At 40.2% G+C, this 21,465-nt stretch overlaps 1 protein-coding gene across 1 annotated transcript in view; it reads right to left on the bottom strand.

Annotated features, from left to right (window-relative positions):
- The window catches only part of GRB2 (growth factor receptor bound protein 2), a 45,408-nt gene extending 23,949 nt beyond the window's left edge, over nucleotides 1-21,459 (bottom strand). The window contains exon 1 of the mRNA XM_008640589.2: nucleotides 21,264-21,459. Coding sequence (XP_008638811.1) covers nucleotides 21,264-21,341 — 78 coding nt within the window. The 5' untranslated portion in view covers nucleotides 21,342-21,459. The remainder of the gene's footprint in view (nucleotides 1-21,263) is intronic.
- Between the last annotated feature and the right edge of the window lie 6 nt (nucleotides 21,460-21,465).

Genomic DNA, 21,465 nt, shown 5'->3' with positions numbered 1-21,465 from the left:
GCAACAGCAGTTGCACCTGCACCTTTGAAAAAGCATAATTTAGCTTTGGCCATAAAATTTCCCAGGCTTATTGATGGAGAACAAAATGATATAAATGCTTGTGGGATGGAAAGACAAAGATTTTTATTAAGCAGACTTCACACACAAAATGGAAAAGAATAACTAGTGATAGTTAGACCAGAAAATAGTATTTAAAGTAATCTAGAAAGCCTCATTACTTTTCTACTGTGTTATGAAAAATCATCATCCAATCTCCACGCTATATGAGGCGTTCAGATGCAAGGCTTACTGCAGCTGCCTTACACCACAGACACCACAAATTAAAGACTTGCCTCATCAATCCAGGGCTTCAACAACTCTGTTTGCTAGAATTTTGTGCAGGAGTCTTAAAGATCTTGTTTACAGAGCCAACCTCTGCCTCAAAGGGACTGCAATGCTCTGCTTTGCCAAGAACCAAGTTCAGGGAGAAAAGAAGAAAAGCTTTGTGTTTGCCACAGGAAGGGTTCACTGTGCTCATTTGAATGATCCTCCCCTTACAACAGAGGAGATATGATTCATATCAAGTGTCAAAGCTAACGAATTCTCAACATCTTTATTTTTCCTTCCACCCCTGACAGCTCCTCACTGAAGTTATTACTGGAGGAGTGTCACAGCAACAGCTCTTACCTCACCATCTATTCCCCCTTCCTCCTCCACTACCCCAAATGGAACAGACTTGCTATCACTGAGCCAGCTCATGCAATTCTTTATTCTTTGCAATTTCCTACCTCTCATTTGAAAAACAAATACTTCACTGTTATCTAAAAATATATTAAAACATTGCCAGCAACTCAGCACTTAAAGCAAAACAACCATCACCACCCAGTGTGAATGCACAATAGAAGTAGCATTTTTGGTAAGGCAAATTTTTAAGGAGTTCTTGAGAACTGCAAGAAAAATAACTCAAGTTACAAAAATAAAGGGCTGCTTTGCCATCATGAGACTTGGCCAAATGCACAGCCCCAGGGCAGGAATGGAGACTGCCATCCACCTCAGTTTGCGGTGGCTCATCCAACTTGGATGGGAGCGCACGGAGCACAACTACTTTGTATCAAATCAAAGACAACCTTAGCTTAAAAAAGAAAAAAAATATATATATGTGAACTCCCACACAAGTCCAAAAAACCAAGCCAAAACAAAAAAAAAAGCCACCAAACACAAAAAACCCCAAAACACAAAACCATAACCAAACCTCACCAAACCCTTGTCCAGTTCACAGTGCAACTCTACAAATGTCTGTGCTACCACATATGAGTGACACTCAACACAGTGTCCTGTCTGTAAAGCTCAGATATGACCCCAAGATATTGATTCCACAAGAGGAGTTTGTGACAGAGCTAGGTTCAGCTTCTCCCTGTATTTTCTTCCCTCCAGCCATTCATTCTCACCCCTTATTCTCCACCCCCATGCTATGCCGGCCCAAGTGTTTGAGGAGTTAGTCAAGACAGGACAAGGTGAAGGAAAAAAAATTAAACGTCATTTTCAAGGGCTCCGTTTTTTCCAACTTCCTCAGTCCCAGTGGAGCTCGGTCACTTGGGTGAATTCTATATCCACAGAGCACAGGAATTACAACTAGAGGAGAAGCTCAAGTGGTCTCTGTACTGCACAAAACAATAAAGTGTGATTAGAGTCACACACCCCAGGCAGGGGGAGTTCCAGGGAGCATCTTCAGTGATGTTCCAGCATTGCAGATTCTCTCAAAACCAGCTGCAACAATATACACCACTGTACAGAAAGGCACCCTTTAGATGACCTATAAAAATAACAGACACAGGAGGAGAAGGAACTTGCTTCTTCCTATCCCAGCTTCAAAGCACTAACACATATTTTCCCCTTTTTCCATTTCTACATTCTGAAATGTAGCTTCAGAATGGGAACTGGCAAATATGCTCCATGTTCAAAGCTGACCAGCAGAATAGTCAGAGCAATATCCAAATGCTTTTAAAAGAATTCCCTACACCATCTAATCTAGAACTCCATCAGTGTAGTACAATAAAATCTCAATTATCCCATGAATCTGTTCAAACAGGAGTTACAATAAAATACCAATCTCTTAAAGACAGAGAATCACGTTTGCTTTTTAAACTCCCACCATCAGCAGCTGTCCTTTTGCTTTCTTTTCATTTCCAGGCCTGAAGAAGTAGTACCACTTGTTTCACAGTTGATGTCCAAAACTGTGTAGAGAGGACAGGGCTTCCTCCCCAGGTTTCAGACAAAGAACTCTTGTAATCTTCAAAGTCCACCTGACAATGTTTGTTCAGTAAAATATGTTAGCCCAGTGCAGAAGTGTCTTCTCTGTTACAGACTACACAGTTAACCCTTTACAGTTAACTCTTCAGTTAAAAGTGAAACGATTTGCCAGTAACAAGAGTGAAGCTGTAGATAAGGAAAAACCAGGGAATTTTGTGCTCCAGTTGAGTTGTCCCTTCTGCATTTAAACTGCCCAGCTACACACTTTCCAGTATCTTGCATTAACTTCTGTGTTCTTGTAAGAAAATGAGGAGACCTTCCATGAAGTTTTATATTTTTGTATGTCAAACACTGAGACAAAGCTCTGGAAAATCCTATTCTGTTTCAGAAAAGCTAGTAAATAAAATAATTCTGACCTATCGGGAACTAAGAATTTCCCAAAATTTTGAACTGTAATAGCCAGTACTAATTTGTTGTCATGTGTGAATTGCATCCTTTGTTACTGAAAAGAGTTGATTTACCCATCATTTTAGACTGTCTGTTAAGACAAAAAACTCCAAACAAATATCCCCAACAAACCCACCCAAAAAAACCCCCCAACCAACAAAGTGTATGACTCCAAGGAGCAAAGTCTTTGAGTGCTTTACTATCTCAGGATAAAATAAGCATTTAATCTGAAGTTTGCAGAACACATCTCAACCACCTTTCTTTTTTCACTACATTTTTTGTAGCTGTTGAAGAAAGGGTTAAAGCCAGGACATTTTCAAATCTAGAGATTAAGCGTAATGAGATCAGAATAATAAGATTACCATAATCTGCCTCACACACATAGCTAGGATCAGCCCTAATCTCTTCATTTTCAGACAGATGGAAAAAGCATGAAATCAGAGATAACAGGAGGCCAATTTCCTGGAATCGGCAGCTTTGCAAGGTTCACCATAGCTGTAAGTCAATATTTTGCTAGATTTATACCTATTTAACCAATTCTAATATAACATATTGGATGGGACAATCAGGCATCTCTAAATCCATACTACATAAACAGTAAGTGATACATCAGTGTAATTTTAATATATTGCAGAATATTAAAGACTAATTTACTGAGACTGCAGCCAGTACCATTCCCAGATGCTTTAACTGGGAATGCAACGAGCAAAAGAGCTAACCATTGAAAAACAAAGATCTTACAACTGCGCATGACCAGGGGCTGCTCATTGATTTTTCTTATAGGGTGGATAAACACAAACTAGCAATTTGCATCTGTGGTCAGTCTGACAGAAAGCAGGCACAGGAAAGGACCGTTTTAACCTCGCTTTAAGACAGAGTATTAAAGAGATGCAGCGTGGAACCATCCCTTAACTCTTCTTTCTGCAGGATATAGGCGGGGGGGAGAGGGGAGCTATGAAGTAGCCTCAAATACACAACAGAGCGGTTATGGTGGCTACTGTCCTATCTTGGTGGAAGCTGGCTAAGAACCAACAATAGGGAAACATAAGAAAAAAAAAAAGAAAAAAAGAAAAGCATGCTGGATTTTAGCACTAAATAGGATGAGGATGATGCCTTGAATTAAGTAACACTGTTAAGGGAAACCGAGGTGAGCAAGAAACCATCCAAGGAATTAAAAACAGACTGGTGGCTGTAAGATGAATGGAAAATTGCTGTTCAAGCAGCTAAAAGATCCTAACTTTTTCCCAGAAAAAGTAAAAGCCTCAGTCTCTCTAAATCAGATCCTGCAACACGGCACCTTTGAGTTTCGAATGTGATGGTTTAGCAGGACTTTAAGACAGTTATGCAAAGACCTGAGAAAGGGAAAAAAAAGTGCCACAAGATCCAATCTCTTACTGAGCAGGTTCACCTGTCAGTTCAGACTAATTACTCCATAACTCTCAGAGCACAGTTCCCATTCATCTGCTCTTGGCCAGTGATTTTACAACATGTCTTAGTTCAGCCCACAAAAAGCCTGCTCACAGTCGCACAGCCCTCGTGATTTTGTATTGCATTATATAGACACAGCCACAATTAGGAATTTGGTCGGTCTCCACACAAAGCTCTTTATTGCCTCAGCCCTGTCTGTACATATGCAGAACTTGCTGCCCCACCTCTTATCTGCTCATTTAAAATGTTTAATTTAACTCTCCTTTGTGGGGAAGACATGCAGATCCAAAAGCACTTATCACCCATTTCATTTTGGGATGGCTCCCTGGAGAAAGCCAGAAGAGGAGACCCAATCCCATCAGTTCTGCAGGGCTGCACCAACAATCCCATCCTCGCAAAAAGAACAGCAGTACCAATAGTGTAATTTTATCCTCCTGGCAGAGATGAATTTTTGCTATCAGAATCTTAATCCAACTGCATGTAAACAAATCCTTGCTTAAAAAAAGACACTTTCATGACTAGATTAGAAATTCAGTTATAAAGCAGCATTGACTAAAATAAAAAGAAATTAATGAAGCTGGTTTTTCCCTGTACAAATCAAACCAATTTTGGCTCAGTGTGACAGAAGAGCTCAGTTTTCTACAATATAAAAACCACCGTTTAAGGCATTTAAACCACTAATTTACGACTGAGGAACTGCAATGATATTTATCAGACATTTGTCACCTGCAGAGTGACGGTTTTAATCAGTGCATTTTTGATTAAGTTTATTTAATGTTTTTACAGACTTATATCTAGGAACATCTTGAATTGAAGAGGAAAGGAACAGGTACATAGTCTGGCTGATCTTCAGAGTGAGAATATTTAAGAGAAAAGGGAACTCTCCTCGTTTTCCTGTAACTGCGAAGCTGTTCCCACTTCCTTCTGCTAGTGGGACAAGCACACACAAGAGGAAGACACTTGCAAATGGTTTCTGATCCGAATGTTGAACATCATCTGATTCATTTCTGTCCCATTTGCATAATGCAAAGCACCCCAAGAGCCTGCAAACCTCTCTGAGTGTAAGTGAACAGATCAGACCACACCGGGGGCAGTTTGCACCACTGGCTCTAGAACACTAAACTCACAAACATTTCACAGGATGTCTCCAATCTCACCAAACAGAACCAAACGAGGAGAAAAGAGATGAAGCTTTACTGTACAACATTACATGAGCACCAGTGATTTCCCTGCTCATGTAACACTGAATGGGGGAGAAAGAAAGAATAATAAAGAGGCCACTTAATGCAAAAAGATTTTTAGGGGACTTGCTTTTAAAGGCCTGAGACAGAACACAGCTGTTTCCTTGCCCCCATGTTTCAATGGATAGGTGCAGGTCATCAGTCACACTTTAAAAGACACCAAACAAAAAAGCCCAAGCTGGTTAGTTTAAAAACAACAACAAAAACCCAACCAGGATTATGCTAGTGTTGCACTAATAACCCGAAGTTCAAAGACAGTTCGAACAGTCCATTCTTACAGGCTGTTCACGCCACTCTGGAGGTTGTTAAGAGATGCAACTCTGATCATTTCCACCTGGCCAGGTTCTATTAAGAGAAAAAGATTTCAAATAACAAATATACTGAAAGATCTTTGTTCACCAAAGCCATGAGGGACACTGACTTCAAACTTCTAGGCCTGCAAGAAGCAAACCTTAAAGTAAAAAAAAAAAAACAGTCACCAAGGCAAACACATTAAATACAATACATATTAGAAAACCATATAGGAAAAATGAATTTCAGTGGATTTTGCAGTTAAATAAGCTTTCTGAAAAGATATTTAATCACAACATTGCTTCACAGGTTGTTCTGAGCAATTATTCTAACAGTTTTAAAAGTCAACAAAACCAAATTGCACCAACTGGTTATGCTCAGTGATCTTTCTAAAATCTATAGTTTCCCAAACAACTTGTTTCAGTTATAAATCCTTAATTTCTTTTCCAGGTTTCCTTAGGTCTTTGATCATGAGGCATAGAACTTGTATGTCAATATTCTTAACATCGTATCTTAAGTAATTTTATTAGGAAGACTTGGACAATCTGCTTATCCACCATCAATCCCATCTTTTACACAAGTGCCAATATTCCAGCCTCTCCAGCACAAAGCCTCCTCAGTGCTTTCCCAGTGACTTGTGCCTTTAGCATATGCAAGCCTCAATAGGGAAAACACACCAAATTCTCTAAAAACAAAGTAGGGCTGGTGTACCAACATCTCATGTTGATCTTCAATCCATGATAACTTTCAGAAGGAATGTATGATTGTTTTCAGGCTGCTACAGGATAATGAACTATTATATTCCAGAAATCTTTTAATGACATTTAAGTTTAGCCTATTTTTGTGTAACAACAGGCCTGAGTCAAAAAGTGATGATTCATTCCAACATTAATCCATTTTTCTTTCTTTTCCAAACTCATCATTAAATGAAGGTTCAATGAGTGGAGAACCAATAGGATACAGAATGAAACACCCACAATTCTGTACTCATAACTTTGGAATAGTAAATTCTGGAGTCACAGTGGCCTCAATTTAACCATAAAAAGCTCAACAATTTCTGGCCAAACAGGAAAGCTTAGCCTTTTCTCAAAGAGAAAAGAAAAACACCCTCCCACTGGAGCCTGTAAAAATCCACACTCCTCAGGAGACTGAAAAAAGAACCTGCTTTGATAACTGCCGATGGAGAGAGGAGCAGGAGAAAAGGCCATCTGAACCACAGACACGGAATCAGACGGCAAAGGAGAAGGATCATTCCTTTAAAACAACAAAAGCTATCAGAGCTAAATGGCCTTTGTGTAAGCCCAAAAAGAAGTGCCAGAAGTAATTATGAATGGCAAAAAGTGGAAAGACACCAATAATCTCCTCTTTTGGAAAGGAGGAGGAAAGATGACACTGTACAGCAAGGACCACACGTGTGCCAGAGCTGCTGATGGTCTGTGACATCCACTCATGCCAAAACACTTCCTACTCTGACATCAACTGGGAAAGTACAAGGCTCAAGAACTCCAAAGCAAATTTAACTTTCATTCTACCTCAGAAAAAGTCCAAAATCACAGCTGCGGGGGCTTACTGAAAGTAAACTGCTGAATTACACACTGGAAGGGAGGGGAGAGGGGAAAATGAGAAGAATAAAGAAAAAAAACAGGGGGCAACATCTGCACATCAAAGTGATGCTTAAAAAAATCCCCTTGTGTAATGAAGTTCCTCTTTCACTTCAGAACTAGTAAAATAGTATTTGTTCATGTCCAATTCTCTCCGTAAAAGGAAAACAAAGCATTTAAATACAATTTAACGACACAAAGTTAGAACAGAACTTTGTATCACTAACAGACTGAGGCTACACTAGTCTCTTGCAGCTTACTATCACATGGATTGGGCTAAGAAACAGTTGTCCAGAGTTACTCAGGGTCAGGAAGAAAACCAGTATCCTAATACCGGAATACTTTTATTTAATTTGGAAGGAGACAGTACTTACAATATCTCAGAGGAACAGAAAATATCAAAGTGATAAATGCTGCCCTTTTTTTTTAAATATAACATACTATTAGAAACACCAGCTGTAACTACAATAAAAGTCTATTGCTGCTCTCTTGGCTTGTGGGCAAAAAGAAAAAAAAAAAATCAAAGAGTCTCCTTATATGAATAATGCAGAAATGCAGATACTAAATGCCAAAAGCAGTAACATGCTCCAGAATCTTAAAGTCAAGACAGCTGAGGCACAAAATTCTTTATAGAAAAGATCAGAAATAACTAAAACCATCTCCTAATTAGTGTCTCAAATTAGAAGAATTGTTCCAGGTCAAGAACAAATTAAAACAAGAATAGAACTCGTTATGGCTCCGTTGCAATAACCTGGAAGGGATATCACAATGCAGGTCACTGACACCCGAGGGTGTATTATTTGACCACAGACTAATTTTAAGCTTCCAGGTACATTACAGCAGCACAGTATCTCCATTGTAAGTCTCAATAAAAGCTAAGGCATTAAAACTCTCCCTTGCTGGGAGATTCCAATCAGGAGATCAATGCCTTGACCGCAGAAAACTCCCCCCAGAGCCCTGACAAGGGGTCAGTTTTTCCTACACAACAAAATGGGATTTTCAGACCACGCATTAGTGTGGATGCATCCAGAAACATTCCTGGAAGCGGAGCTCTGGAAGACCTCAGTGTGTGGAAGCCAACTCAGGACCAGGCCTTATCTAAAGATTTTAAAATACATATGATGAGATGACAGATGCTGGATGGTCCCAGCTGCTTTGCAGCAATATTGCCAGTCCACAGCCATAAAACCTCCCTGGAAGTACACGGAATATCCAATTAAGGTGACTCAGGCAGCTGTTTGGAGGCTGGGCTCTTCTGGCAAAGCTATAAAAGCCAAAAGCAATCTTCACCTCAGACCTCCACTTAATCAGTGGCAGGAGAGAACAAAAATATAACTCCGTATAGAAGACAGATGAATCACTCATTGAGATAAACTGGAATAGTCACAAGGCTTTTCTAGGGTTTGTTTGAGCTGCTTCATTTAAAAACCCAACAACTCACACTTTTGGCTACTCGTCCCCACAAATGTGCTCATTAACAACACAAGAACTCCACCCTTGGTGGTTAAAAAGGAAACCAAAGGGTCACTGTCTGCAGCAGAGGGAAGCTGTGCCACAGGATCCCAGGACTGGCTGCAGCTTCAGGAGTGATCCAAGAAAGTAACAGAGGGGTGAAGTGGCAAAGTTCATCAAGAGAGTGATTAAATGTACTCAAACCTCAAAATTCATCAGTTAAACTGATAACTTTTAATACTGAAAGGCCAAGGGCTAAATGTCAGATTAAATACAATATGCAAAATAACACGTGTGAGGAAAAACACAACCAAAAACCCCAAAGAACTGTAACTGTATGAAGCTAAGGGTTTTTAACTATTACTCCTCAGCAATTTTAACACAATCAAGGGGGCAGCAGTCTGAAATTAGAAACATTACCTGTTTCTCTTAAGAACGAAACAAAACAAGTATTTTGACACTAAATTTGTGTCAGCCCTTCCATACTCTGAGTACTTACATTTAGCACTTTTTGAGATGGGTTAAAATGAACTAAAAGACTTGCAAAAAGAACCAAGATAAAACAAAGTGTGGAATGGGTTTTGGACTGTATCAGACTCTCCCAATTTCCTTCTCAGAACAAAAAAGCAACAAAGACAAGAAGACATTTGCAAATCAGTTCTTCCCATGAGAGGTACAAGGGAGATGTTTTCCTATTGTTTCTTGCAAGGGGAGGAGGAGAGAAGAGGAAAAGAGAAAAATCAGTAAAACTCCTAGGTAGCATGTTTCAAATGAAGAAAGCGACTTTATTCCACACAGCACATGTTTACATCATGAGGATTTCATGCTGTAATGTACAGATGGATTCAAAATGGGTTTAGAAAGATGCACAGAAAGCGTAGCCGTCAATACCCAGGCACAGCCTCCAGCGGAGCGAGTCACTCCAGCCTGACTGAAGGAAGCCAACCTTACACAAGGAGATGATGATGTCCAGGGCTAAATATCTGACCAATACAGTAAGCACTGGAAGGGTCCATCTAGCCCAGTCCAGAATGGCAAATATTCAGAGTACGCAGAAGAACAGAGGAACAATTGATGTGTAAAGAGTTTTCAGTTACTTTTATTTGTGAAAGCTGCATAATTCACTTCAGATGGGAACTGCTCCCAGAACATTGTGAAGAGTAGAATTTACTTCCACAGAAGTTTAAAGCATAATCCATTATAAAGGTACAACAAACTGAGTATTATTTGTGGCAACCAACAGTGAGTGAAACTTTCCTAATACAGGTAGCTGGCAGCACAGTACAAAGGCCATGTGAAAGGTCAGCTCAGGTCTGTCTGTGGGGGCTAAAAAACCTTGGCAAGCCCAAGCACACCCCAGGAGTGTTACTTGATCCCTGCTATGAGGACATGAGAGTTAGTTTTCACCCATTTGAATGATGGCCTCTCCCTCCCATTTAGTAAATGGGAGTTTTGGGAACCATGAGTGAGGGAAAACAAGTGCTTTCAGAAGATTTTGATTAGGTACGGCCAGACTTCTGAGTCTTGACTGCAATCCTGACCAAGAACAGCTAAATCCAGTTAGCATCAAAGCAGACTTAGAAGATTGCATAACATTATTTTCTTTGTGAGGACTTTAAACTAGGGAGCCCCAAAGGGTTCAGAAAAATGCCTTTGGGGGGTAGTTCAGCCACTTCCACAGAATTTCAACTTGCAGCACACGTGAATCACCCATGGATCATTTTCAGTAGCTGACCAGCCTGTAGAGCAGCTCTTTTATCAACATATTGCCCTATGTTTAGTAACTTTAGCCTTTTTAGAAAGTTAAAAATAATATTTTCTTCTCAACAAACAAGCTTTAAGGGGAATTTATTACTCATCATGCAAATAGCATCAACAGTGCCTCTAATCTTACTGTGACATCATGCAGGTGTTTGTAATCCAAACAGAGACAGGTGGACTGAAACAGAAACTTTTCAAAGGAAAGAAAGCTCAACAGAGTTTATAGAAATGTTGAAAGCCTTTCTACTAAGGCCCTTCCTTTTTATGTTACCTAAAAAGAGCAAAGGTAACAGCTTGCAAGATTTCCAAACACAACAAGCTGTAATGGGAAGGGTGAAAGTCAAGAAATGTGGATCAACTACAATCACTCTGGTCATCTTTTTTTTTTGTGACTCTGCAGAGAAAGTTGTTAGTTTCAATCGGAATTTTTCTAGGTAGGAAGGTTGAACCGGATCAACTTAGGGGTCTTTTCCAACTTAGGCAACTCAGTGATTTTAGGGAGAGTCACAAGAGTCTTCAGTTGCCCATCCTAGCAGAGAGCAAGTGACATCTTAACCTTACATGCAATTTTCAGGGAAAAAAAAATGAGGAATGTATGTCTTCTTAGTAAAGAGTAAGGAAGCATCAAGATAGCTTGATGCTGGAAGAAAGTTTAAACACCCTGGCACAGACAGTCAAAAGACAAATCCACACAGTTTTTGACAAATTATAGTTTCAGGAGAGGTATGACAGAGGCATTAGTGCAAATGTATTTTAAGAAATAGGGACAGAAGTGAAGGCAAGGAAGAAGCAGAAGCAACTTCTGCTTCCTCCACTCCAGCAGTCAGCAGGGAGCTGAACTGCCAGCCCATGCTTGAGCACTTCCAGGGTTAAGGATACATCTTGTGTAAGTAGTCTTTGAGAACATGTAAAACATTATAGAAACAAAATTTAGCTGTGAAATATGTGCACAACAGGTTCCCCTGATACAGCCTGGACAAGGCAAATCTGTCAAGCTGATGTTCATGTCACCAAAATTCAAGCATTGTTCGAAGGCAAGGTTGGGAAATAGAACATTTTAAATGCCAAATTTCACCTTTAGAAGTGTTCACTGTCCTTGGCTGCCACTTTCTCCTCATTTTCCTCCTTGCATTTGGTTCTTCCCTTCTTCTGCAACTGTACAATGCACTTTGAACCCTTGTTTGCCTTCCCCCTCCCAAGAATTTCCCTGATTAGTTGTGCCCCAAAAAGTAATAAAGATTAGAGCAAAGACCTGAACTGCACAGGAGCTCAGGAAAATACCTCTAAAACAAAAGTGGCAGATTTTCCAGAGGTACTCACAAAAGGCACACTTCTGAAGCTTAAAATCCTATTTATTCTAGAACAAATCCGCTTAGACCAGGAACCTAAGCATAGCTCTTTCCAAGCAGACCACCATCTATTGTTAACAGCAGTAAGTAAAAACCAGACCAAATGGTTAAAATATCATTTTCATATTTATGCTAAAGAAGTGTAAGTAACAAAAGAAGACTCAAAATTTGACTGTACATAAGGACTTACAATGGCAAAACCTACTCAAGCTCAGCAAGAGTTGCAAGAATTTAAGATTTTGTGCCAATTTCTCACAGACCAGAGGGCTGACTAGCTCATACTACAAGTCTTCAGCACTAGCAGAGCTGCTATGCTTAGTGGAACCTGCTGGCTCATACATAACTCATGAAGAATTCCCCCCTTTCCTCCCAAGGGAAACAATTTTGCATAAGAGCAGCACTTCCAACCCCCCCCATCCCCCGTAAACCTGTAGAGTTTTAGTACAAGTTAGAGCAAGAAGTAGGTTGGCTCCACAGAGAAACCATGAATTCCAGAGACAAATTATTTAAATAAGAGGTTTTAGAGACTAACAGTATAATTACAGTTCAGCTGAAGAGGAAAAAAAAAAAGCTTTCTGCTCTCTCTGCATGAGGTCCAGCTGCAGTGGAGCCAACAGGCAGCTCCCAACACGGCGTGCAGGCTGACACGAAGTCATGCAAAGCAGTAAATCCAGCAGGTACAAACAGAATAATTCTACTCTGTTAAGTATTCTCTTCTTATATTTTATTTATAAAGGGCAGTAACATTTGAACATCACCATTCTAAATTAATTACTCTACAGAGGCTGACAGTCTACTTCCTAGACAGAAATAGCTGTTCATAGCTTTTGCCTTATTCCAGTCACTCTTCTGACCTGCCACCACAGGATCAAAACCCAACTGATTTCATGAATCCCCAAGACCAGGACTATTTGTTTTTCACAACCTCCAACAGTTGGAGACAAAAGAATCCAAGATCAGGTACAGAAATTCAAGTGAACAATCACTCCTGAAGGGGATAAAAAGCTTCTTAAGCTCTTCAAGACACTTAAGACATTTTTAAAATGGGTTTCTAGTCAGTATCTATAGAAAAACACCATACTTTTCTTAAAGAGAGAAATACAGGCTGAGGAAAATTATGAACACAACCATTTAAAATGCAAATTTCAGATGCATCTAGTAACTAATCAGGAAGTATTGTAGAGTAGCATCTGGGATTCAGGAACATAATAAGTACCCTAAAAATAATTTTCATGAGCAGTTTTGGAGACTGTCAGTTCACTTTTTGCTCCATTAGAGCTCAGCTGTATAACCCCGTGTGTTTAGCACATGTCATCATGAAAAAACACATTCTTAAGTTTGTTAAACCAATTCTCACTTGAGTTGTCAGATGGTGGCACCAATCATGCATACAAGCCATGGGAACAAGTTCAGGCTCCACCACAGACATTCTGCTTCACATCTTCTGTTCCATTTGAACACCTACTCCTAGGAGGTGTTACAAGATGTCTTCAAAGCTGAAGGCATGTGCCACTCACACAGTGCTTTAAATACTCAGCAACAGGGCAGGAGTCTCAAAGTGACAAACAAGGACAAGCCCAAGGCTTGACAGATTGAAATGGACAATGCTGCTGGTCTGTCTAAAAAGATTTGGCTATTTGAGGGAAAGAAACAACTTTATCCAGCATTTCCCAATGTAGAAAATGAAAACAAACCCAAACCACCCCCAAAATCATAGGAAGTATTCTCCTATCCTATTTTCCCTCCCAAGGCCCAAAGCATCCAAAAAACACATTTATTTCCAAGTGTATATTAATTATTCCAGTCACTGGTGCTTGCCCAGCCTGGGAGATAACTTAACTGACACTGCAGGGCCAGCAAAGGAAATGAAGGAGCTGTGGGATAAAGCTGCAGATAAGAACTCGCGTATCAAACTGCTGCACTATCAGTCCCCTGATCTGCCTCGAAACGCAGAACACACAAGTCACCTACTCATTTGCATTTTGAATCTAACACAATTTTCAGAGAAAACTGGAAATGACAGAGATCAAAGGCAGCTTTCCCAGGAAAATGCTAAATGAAGCAAGTAAAAAATAAAACACTTGGACCTAGTGCCTCTGTTCACTAGTGCCCCAGTGAAACAGATAACTGCACAAATGCTCCATTTCTAAGCCTGTAAGACTGGGCACCAGAGAAAGAACAAACACATTCCCTTGATCACTTTCCTATTTAAATATTCCATTCCCAAGTCACAGCTTCATCTCCCTGGCTAGGACCCATCCCACTAGCACTGAAAAAAGTGAGGGCAGGGGGAAGAAGGGAAGATAGCTTACCCTTTGCTACACCTTGTTAATTAAGAGTAGCTGCTCAGACATTAACTAACGCAGCAAAGTATTCATCCAGAGTCCTGTGTGAGTTTTGTAATTCACAGTGAATCCCACAGTGGGGTTATCATTACTCCAGCCACCTCGAGGTCAGCTTGGCTGTAGCTAGAGAAGATCCAGTCCCTTCTCTTGGCCACACAGCGCAGACAAACCCACAGACCTGACAGACACCTCAGGTCTCACTGCTGCAACAACCCTCTGCTGTCACACCTGGAAAGGACATTCTGCAATTCAACACCACAGATCAGAAGAAAGGTGATGCCACAGAGACACACGGGAAAAACTCAAACAAAACTCATCTCCACTAGGTCCCGTCTGCTGTCGAATCCTTTGCTGATGTCCACTATGTAAATGGCTTTAAATGTGCTTTTTTTGGGGAGGTGTGTGTGTGTGTGTGTGTGCAGGTGTGTTTATTGGATTTTTCAAATTGTTTGTTGTTATGGTTCTAAAATTAGCTTTGATTCTTCAAACCTTTTAAAATGCATATAAATAGAATTATTAAAAATTCAGCAAAGGTTTTAATTCAGGGATAAACAGCAAGTATGGAAATCTGCCATCTTCAGTAAAATAACTTATAATACAACACTTCAGTCTCACAGCAATTCTGAAAATGTCCAAACATTATCTTTAGTAGTTCTTCTAGTTTAGACTTCTACTGTAAAATTAATCAAGTTTGGTACATTACAATCCCTTTTTGCTCAATTTGAGATTATAAGATTTATTTGCTCCAGTGTTGTTAGGACACTAATGCCTAATTTTCTCTCATTTTCAAAAAATAGAATTAGTTTAGCCCAGCACTTTTTTCCCCTGAGGTTTAGGCTTTAGTTATTGATTTGGTATGTAGCCCCTGGCAATTTTAAAGCACAAGGGATTTTATCAAGGGGTCATATAGTTCATTGCTTATGTTAGGCTGAGGTCTACACAGACAAACTGGATTCCTTGTCTTCCCTTGCTTAGTTGGATCCTTATTAATAATAGAGACAAATCAAAAAAGTCTGAATATCACTACAAACAGGATCCCTCCTCCAGCAATTAGCAGGGCTCTGCACACAAACATGGAAATCTATGAACACACTCCTAATCCTTTATACATGCCACTAAAAATCATAATCCCTCTTTTCTTCCCTCAAGCTGTGATCAAGCTTTTACCGTTTTAATTTAAAACAATAAATTAAATCAAAGTTAGTTCATTAACACCCAGGATGTCCAAGAATAACAGGTTTTATCGATCTGAAGTTCTCAGACAATCCTTAATCACAGTAATTAACACAAGAGAAACATCACCGAACCAAAGAGGGGAGGCAGCATTTTTCTGTTGCCAGTAAATAAAAACAAAAGCACATCACGTAGGTTGCAGTTTGACGAGCAGGTTGAACAAAGCAGATAAATAACTTACCAAGCCAAAATGTGATTTGCTGCTATGCCTGTGCTAACACTTGCCTGTCACGCCCCGCATATCACAAGCTGGACCTCACAGAGAGGCTGTAACAGCTCCTCCATTAAACTGGCAAAGGCAGCTGAGCTTCAAATCAGCATCATCTCCCTGGTTATCACAGAATGCAACACATGCTAAGGCAGTGTCACAAAATCAGCCAAGCTGACCACTAGCTTTAATCAGTGTTTGTTCAACATTCAGAACTCCTGCAGCCTTCAGGCAGCTCACAGAGGTCACCTTTCTCAGCTTTCAGGGACAAGTTTAAATAATCATCACAAAAAGCTTCTAAATAAAAACAAAGATGCCATATTTAAGGAGGAATGTGTTTACTCCTTGCTTGCAAAGACCACTTTACACCTTCAGACTAGAATACTCCATATTTATGTCTCCTGCACAGAAATACTTTCAGCAACACAATCTTGGTCTAAGCAGGTCCAAGCTCTTCTACAAATACAGAACGCACTTTGTGAAGGTTAGGTATTTCCTTCCCACACACTTCACCCTGATGCCCACAGAAGTTGGCTAATGGAACATAACACACCTTCAGATTACCTTCATACATAAGACGAACAATAATTGAGAAGTTTGCACTACAACCAGGCCTTGAACACTTTGGTAGATCAGAAGAATGCAGCCCCTTATAGAAGCATCTCTTTGTGACATAGATCTCCAACTGCCAGGCTGCCAAATCAACTACATTTCAGGTAATTGTACTTGATTTTATGTCTCTGTAATGTTCTGACAGTTTTGCCATCTTAGACTGCAATATTGATCACATATTGATGGCAATTATCATCTTAATTCAAGGCCACCAGCCAGAGAACATGACCTAAGCACACCTCTACAAATCAACCATCACACACAGCAGAGCTGCCACTCACAGCTAAGCCACAGAATAATGGAGCTTGGAAGGGCTCTGGAAGACACCCAATCCACCCTCCTGCTCAAAGCAAGTCTAATTAGACCAGAGCGCTCAGGGACTTGTCTGGGTATCTCCAAGGATGGGGATTCCACAACTTTTCTAGGCAACCTGTTCTAATATTTGACCTATTTCACTATAAAGCACATAGTGCTTGCAATTTGGCTGAATCATTAATTCAGAAAATTCTCACATATTAAAATCATCAAGACCACAGTGAGTCCATCCCCTTACAACAGATGGGAAATGATGGAGGAGTGTGTAAGGAAAGGAAAGGAAGGATGAATGAGAAGACAGTTTCACCCAAACCAGGAAAAATATTGGCACGTCTCTTCAGCAAGCCATGAATTTCTGTTCTCTAGCACAGACATCACAACATAACCAATGCAGGTGAGGTCACAGACAAGGGAGGGGAAACAGCAGAAGGGAGACAGTGGTCCCCTTATTTATCATATTCCTGCCTCTATTTGAAACTGTTCCACTTGCATCCTGACACAGAAAAATGGTTTTCATGCAGGAACTGAAAATGCCACCTCAGCATCAACTGTTTGCAAACACTCAATCCTCTTAAGGGCTGACAAAGAAAATAAGTGTGGTGACAAAAACTCATGTGGACAGAACCTGTGGCGACTGTCAAGTGTGTGATCAGAATGTGAAAAATAATCTTGATTTTGCTGAACAAAACTGTGAAGTGATCAAAATCCTATCAAGGAAATCCTTCTTTTAGCACATAAGGAAGCTGGTTTGTGCATCACACAAAAGCGAACACCTCAAAATTCAAGATGATGGCCTTCTACTTAAAACACCACCTGAACAACTTGAGTCATAAAAACAATCTTTAAGCGCCCCTGAATTAATTATGCTGACATCTACTGGGAACAGGAACTTATTCACTTCTTCAGAATAACACTTTCCAGCTATGCCCCAACCCTATGACAGAATGAGAAAGAGGAAATGGAGCAGTGGTTTATAGTTTAAAAACAAAATAATTCTAACATTTAAGATATTAGTTAACATGTTTTTGCTTCTGCATTAACCACACAGAAACAGTTCTCAGAGCACTGTGGCATTAACTTTACACTTCTGATTAGATTTAGGAGTAGAGAAAAGCAATTACAATGCAATGACAAAGAATGGTGATTTTTCTTCTCTTTTCTCCTCCTGGTTCCTGCCAAACTGTCAGCAAGTATTAGCACACTTTAGATCTGGGTATTTTCCACTTAGCATGAAGGCATATAGTTTTGGGGGACATAAAACTTGAATAACAAACACAGAGGCTGAATTTAACTCCTCCCAACTTCAATATATACAGCAAATGAAAGGGGTGAAGACTGTAAAGGCATCAGGACAACTGTCAACTGTTCCAAGTGAAAAAACAGTAAATCAAGATTTCAAGTAGGAATCCCTCAGCTTCCTTATTTTACTTTTTTATGTAACAGGACAGGCCATCTTCACCCCTCCCAGCAGGACCCCAGTCACCAACAAGCTCCTGTGCAGCAACAGGAAAAGCACGGAGCTCGAGAGCTGCAGCACTGTCAGAAGACACAGAAGGAAGCAGCAATCTTGCCTTTCTTAGGAAAAGGCTCAGCAAGTAGTATTTAGAGTACCTGAAGTTTAGAGAAAGCTGCCAGTGAGCATCTCCTGAGTGGCAGTACCACACATTGCTACAGAGCCACTGGACAGAAGGGTAAGGGACCCACTGTACTGCCAGGGTTACAGAAATCATAGAAGCAGCTTTTACCACCTAGTGCCCACAAAAAAAAAAAAAAAAAAAAAAAAAAAAAGGCCAAGCACTTTTCCTCTTCACTCAGCTGTTTTACAATTGCAAGCCAAAGGTCAACTATCTTCACTCACTTTTGGAAACCAGCCACAAGATTACTAACAACCAGCTTAATGGCTCCAGTTCAAGTGCTATTCAATCAGGTCCTGAATCTGTGGGTAGGCAGCAGTAATGGCACATGACATCATAGGCAAGTTATCTGCTGAGGTCAGAGCAGCCAGACTGGGCATCTCTGCCTTCTCTCCCCACAGGGAGAAACATGGACTTCCAAGGACTGGGAATTCAACTGTTAGAGATTTTGTTCTTGCCTTGTGTGACACATTTTGTGCTACAAATCAATCCTCTGCCATCCTCAAATGGCCATCAGGCTGATGTGGTTCTCTGGAGTGCATTAACACAGGTGTCTCACAGCCAAAAGGCTTCACCACACATGAAGTGACACATGGCCCTCAGCCAGGGACACTAAAGAGCGCAGGCTGCAGGTGCATTCAACGTGTTACAAGTTTATTCCTCTTTCCAACTCCTTTGAGGGCAGGAGGACTGACCTGGTTAATGAGAGACATCACACGGGGCACATGACTGGGATACCCTGAGATTTCACAGTCATGAGCACAGCTTTAACAAACAGACCTGGCATTTCTGGTGGAAATTAATTTCCACAACCTCAAACACATTCGAAGTGAAACAGATTTTTCAAAGCAACAAAGTGCCACAGAAGGTTGTCAGTTTGGGTAAATTAGAACAGTTCTAACTCGTTTGCATTTATTTGCTGAAATGAACCAGCTTTACACAGTGAATCTCACCATGGAATCTCACCATGCTGCACAGAACTCAGCTCAAATATGTGCTGAAGGATTCCTGAAACTCCTGATGCTTCCACTGACTTTAGCGATAATCTTGAGCAATTTACCATTTCTATGGCTTGGTTTATACATCAGTGAAGTAAACATGTGAAATTTGTGAGCATTTTCATATGAATATGAGCTGAAAAGAAAGGAAATACAGATTGAAGAACTGTTCATAAATGCTTTGAGGAAGTGTTCAGCCTAGGTTTTGGGTAAAGTAGGAAAATCCCTCTTTGTATTCTAGGAAAAATATAATTATTAATGTAGTGTAACAGCATACATACCACCATGTTTCTATTTGTGTGACAAAATTTTTATCTATGGGATGACATCAAGTAGGTAGGACTCAACATCTTACTATCAGACACTGTGCACAGATGTAAGACTTTTAACACAGACTAAACTTTAAAAACACTTTAAAAAGTTATTTTTCCTTTACTTCTTAGAGAAGAACATATTTTTAAACAAATGCAAATTTTACTGTATTTTTTAATGTACTTAAGCAAACTTCTACCCCAAACTAAATGAAAATAGCTGAGAATACACTTTACAATAAACTATATTTCATTATACTTAATTTTTCCTTCCTGTTCAGCATTTTCTACAAGCTGACTTCAGCTATGCTCTACTTCAACAACACTATAAAAGTTGAGGCAGCTAGTAGTAACCCAAAATAGAAGAATACAGCTCAGGTTAAAAAAAAATAAATGCAAAGTTATCACAAAAAGTTTCCAAAATTCTGACAGTCTCAAACATTTAAAAATAGCCCAAGGAAATATCCTGGTAATTTACACACACAGTGGCACTGAAATGTACAGGTCTAACAGGAGTGTTTAGGCCAGTTATGAGCCAGGGATGTGTAGAACATACACAGATGCAATCATTTTATAAATTAAGATCTCAAAGCATCATATGCTTTTGCAACCTTTATCTGTTGATGGCATCACACTTTTAACAAAGCCACAGTTGAAATATCAGCTATAAAAGACACATATTAGGTTTACATGTAAAGGTTATATTTTTCAGCTCATTTTAAAATAGTAGTTAAAATCAAGCCCTTCCCTGGCAAAAATGTTGAGCAGATGAGTAATCCCACTGAGGTCTGCAGGACTTGATTTGTCAGCATACACACAGTTACAGCCTTATATCTGCAGAAAAGGCATCTCTCAAAAGTGCTTCTACTCCAAGCATTTTAGAAAAAAAGCAGCTTAAAAATACCTTAACACCAAAAATATCACACTAGGAAGGTAAAGACCACCTTGATGGGGAAATACTCTGAATGAATTCCATTAAATCATTTTGCAATATGGCTCTTATTACTTGGAAGCAACAAAGCTCTGAGCTACACTTCACCAAGGCCAAATCACTAAGGATTTTTGTATTTTACTCCCCCTCCCCTCATCCCCCCAAAAAAAAAAAATTTTGGGCTTGTTCTGTGTGTCTAGTTTTATTACAGTTGTAGAAATTCAACTGTTTTTTTAAATTCCTGTAATATAGCCAAGACGAAGCCTAAAAAGCCGTTGATATACTGAAAGAACTATAGACCAAAATTCCTCTAATGCACTCCAGCATTCACTTACATCTGCACAGATCCATTATATATTCAGCCACAAGCTTATCACTTGAGTTCATCAGGACTGAAGATAAAACTCAGCTTCAATATTTGACAGCCTGATGCTAAAAGATTATCTACTGAGAAATAATCCAATCACTGTTCTTTGATATTAGAATCTTTGGCAGGAGGCAAAGAAAAGGAATACCAAATTGATCTTGATTACTTTATGGGGCTTCCTCTCATAATCTCTACACTGAATTCCCCTTTATCTTGTACTTCTGCTTATTTGCTGCCGTGTTTATGACTAAGTTTTCAAATATTCCAGTCTCAGAAGAGAGAATTGAGAGACTTTGGGATGGATGCTTAATACTGAAACAAAACAGCCTCTCCCGCTCTCAGAGAGGTGTGACTGGGGTTTAGGAGATCTTGAGGCTCCCTATAAAATGGAGATGACGTTCTCTGGGGACCCAAAAGAGGGTCAGGTCAGACGGACAGGAAGAGACTCACCGAGAAACTGAACAGCCCAGGGGTAAAGAGGGAACTCCCGAGCCCGACCCCTCTACTTACCTTAAGGATATCCCCCCGTTTGAAGCTCAGCTCGTCATCTGCGGTGGCTTTGGAGTTGTACTTGGCGATGGCTTCCATGCTGGGGCTGCCGCGCCCGGCGGTGCGGGCGGTGGGCAGGAAGCGCTCCCCGAAGCCTCCGCTCCTCCCGCAGCGGCTCCCGGCTCGGTGCGAGACACCGGCCCCGTCTCTCACATACAGGGAG

This window comes from Corvus brachyrhynchos, unplaced genomic scaffold (genome assembly GCF_000691975.1).
Source record: "Corvus brachyrhynchos isolate BGI_N302 unplaced genomic scaffold, ASM69197v1 scaffold148, whole genome shotgun sequence".
NCBI lineage: Eukaryota > Metazoa > Chordata > Aves > Passeriformes > Corvidae > Corvus > Corvus brachyrhynchos.
Note: the sequence above shows the minus strand (reverse complement) of the source record. Positions and strands in the feature narration are given on the sequence as shown.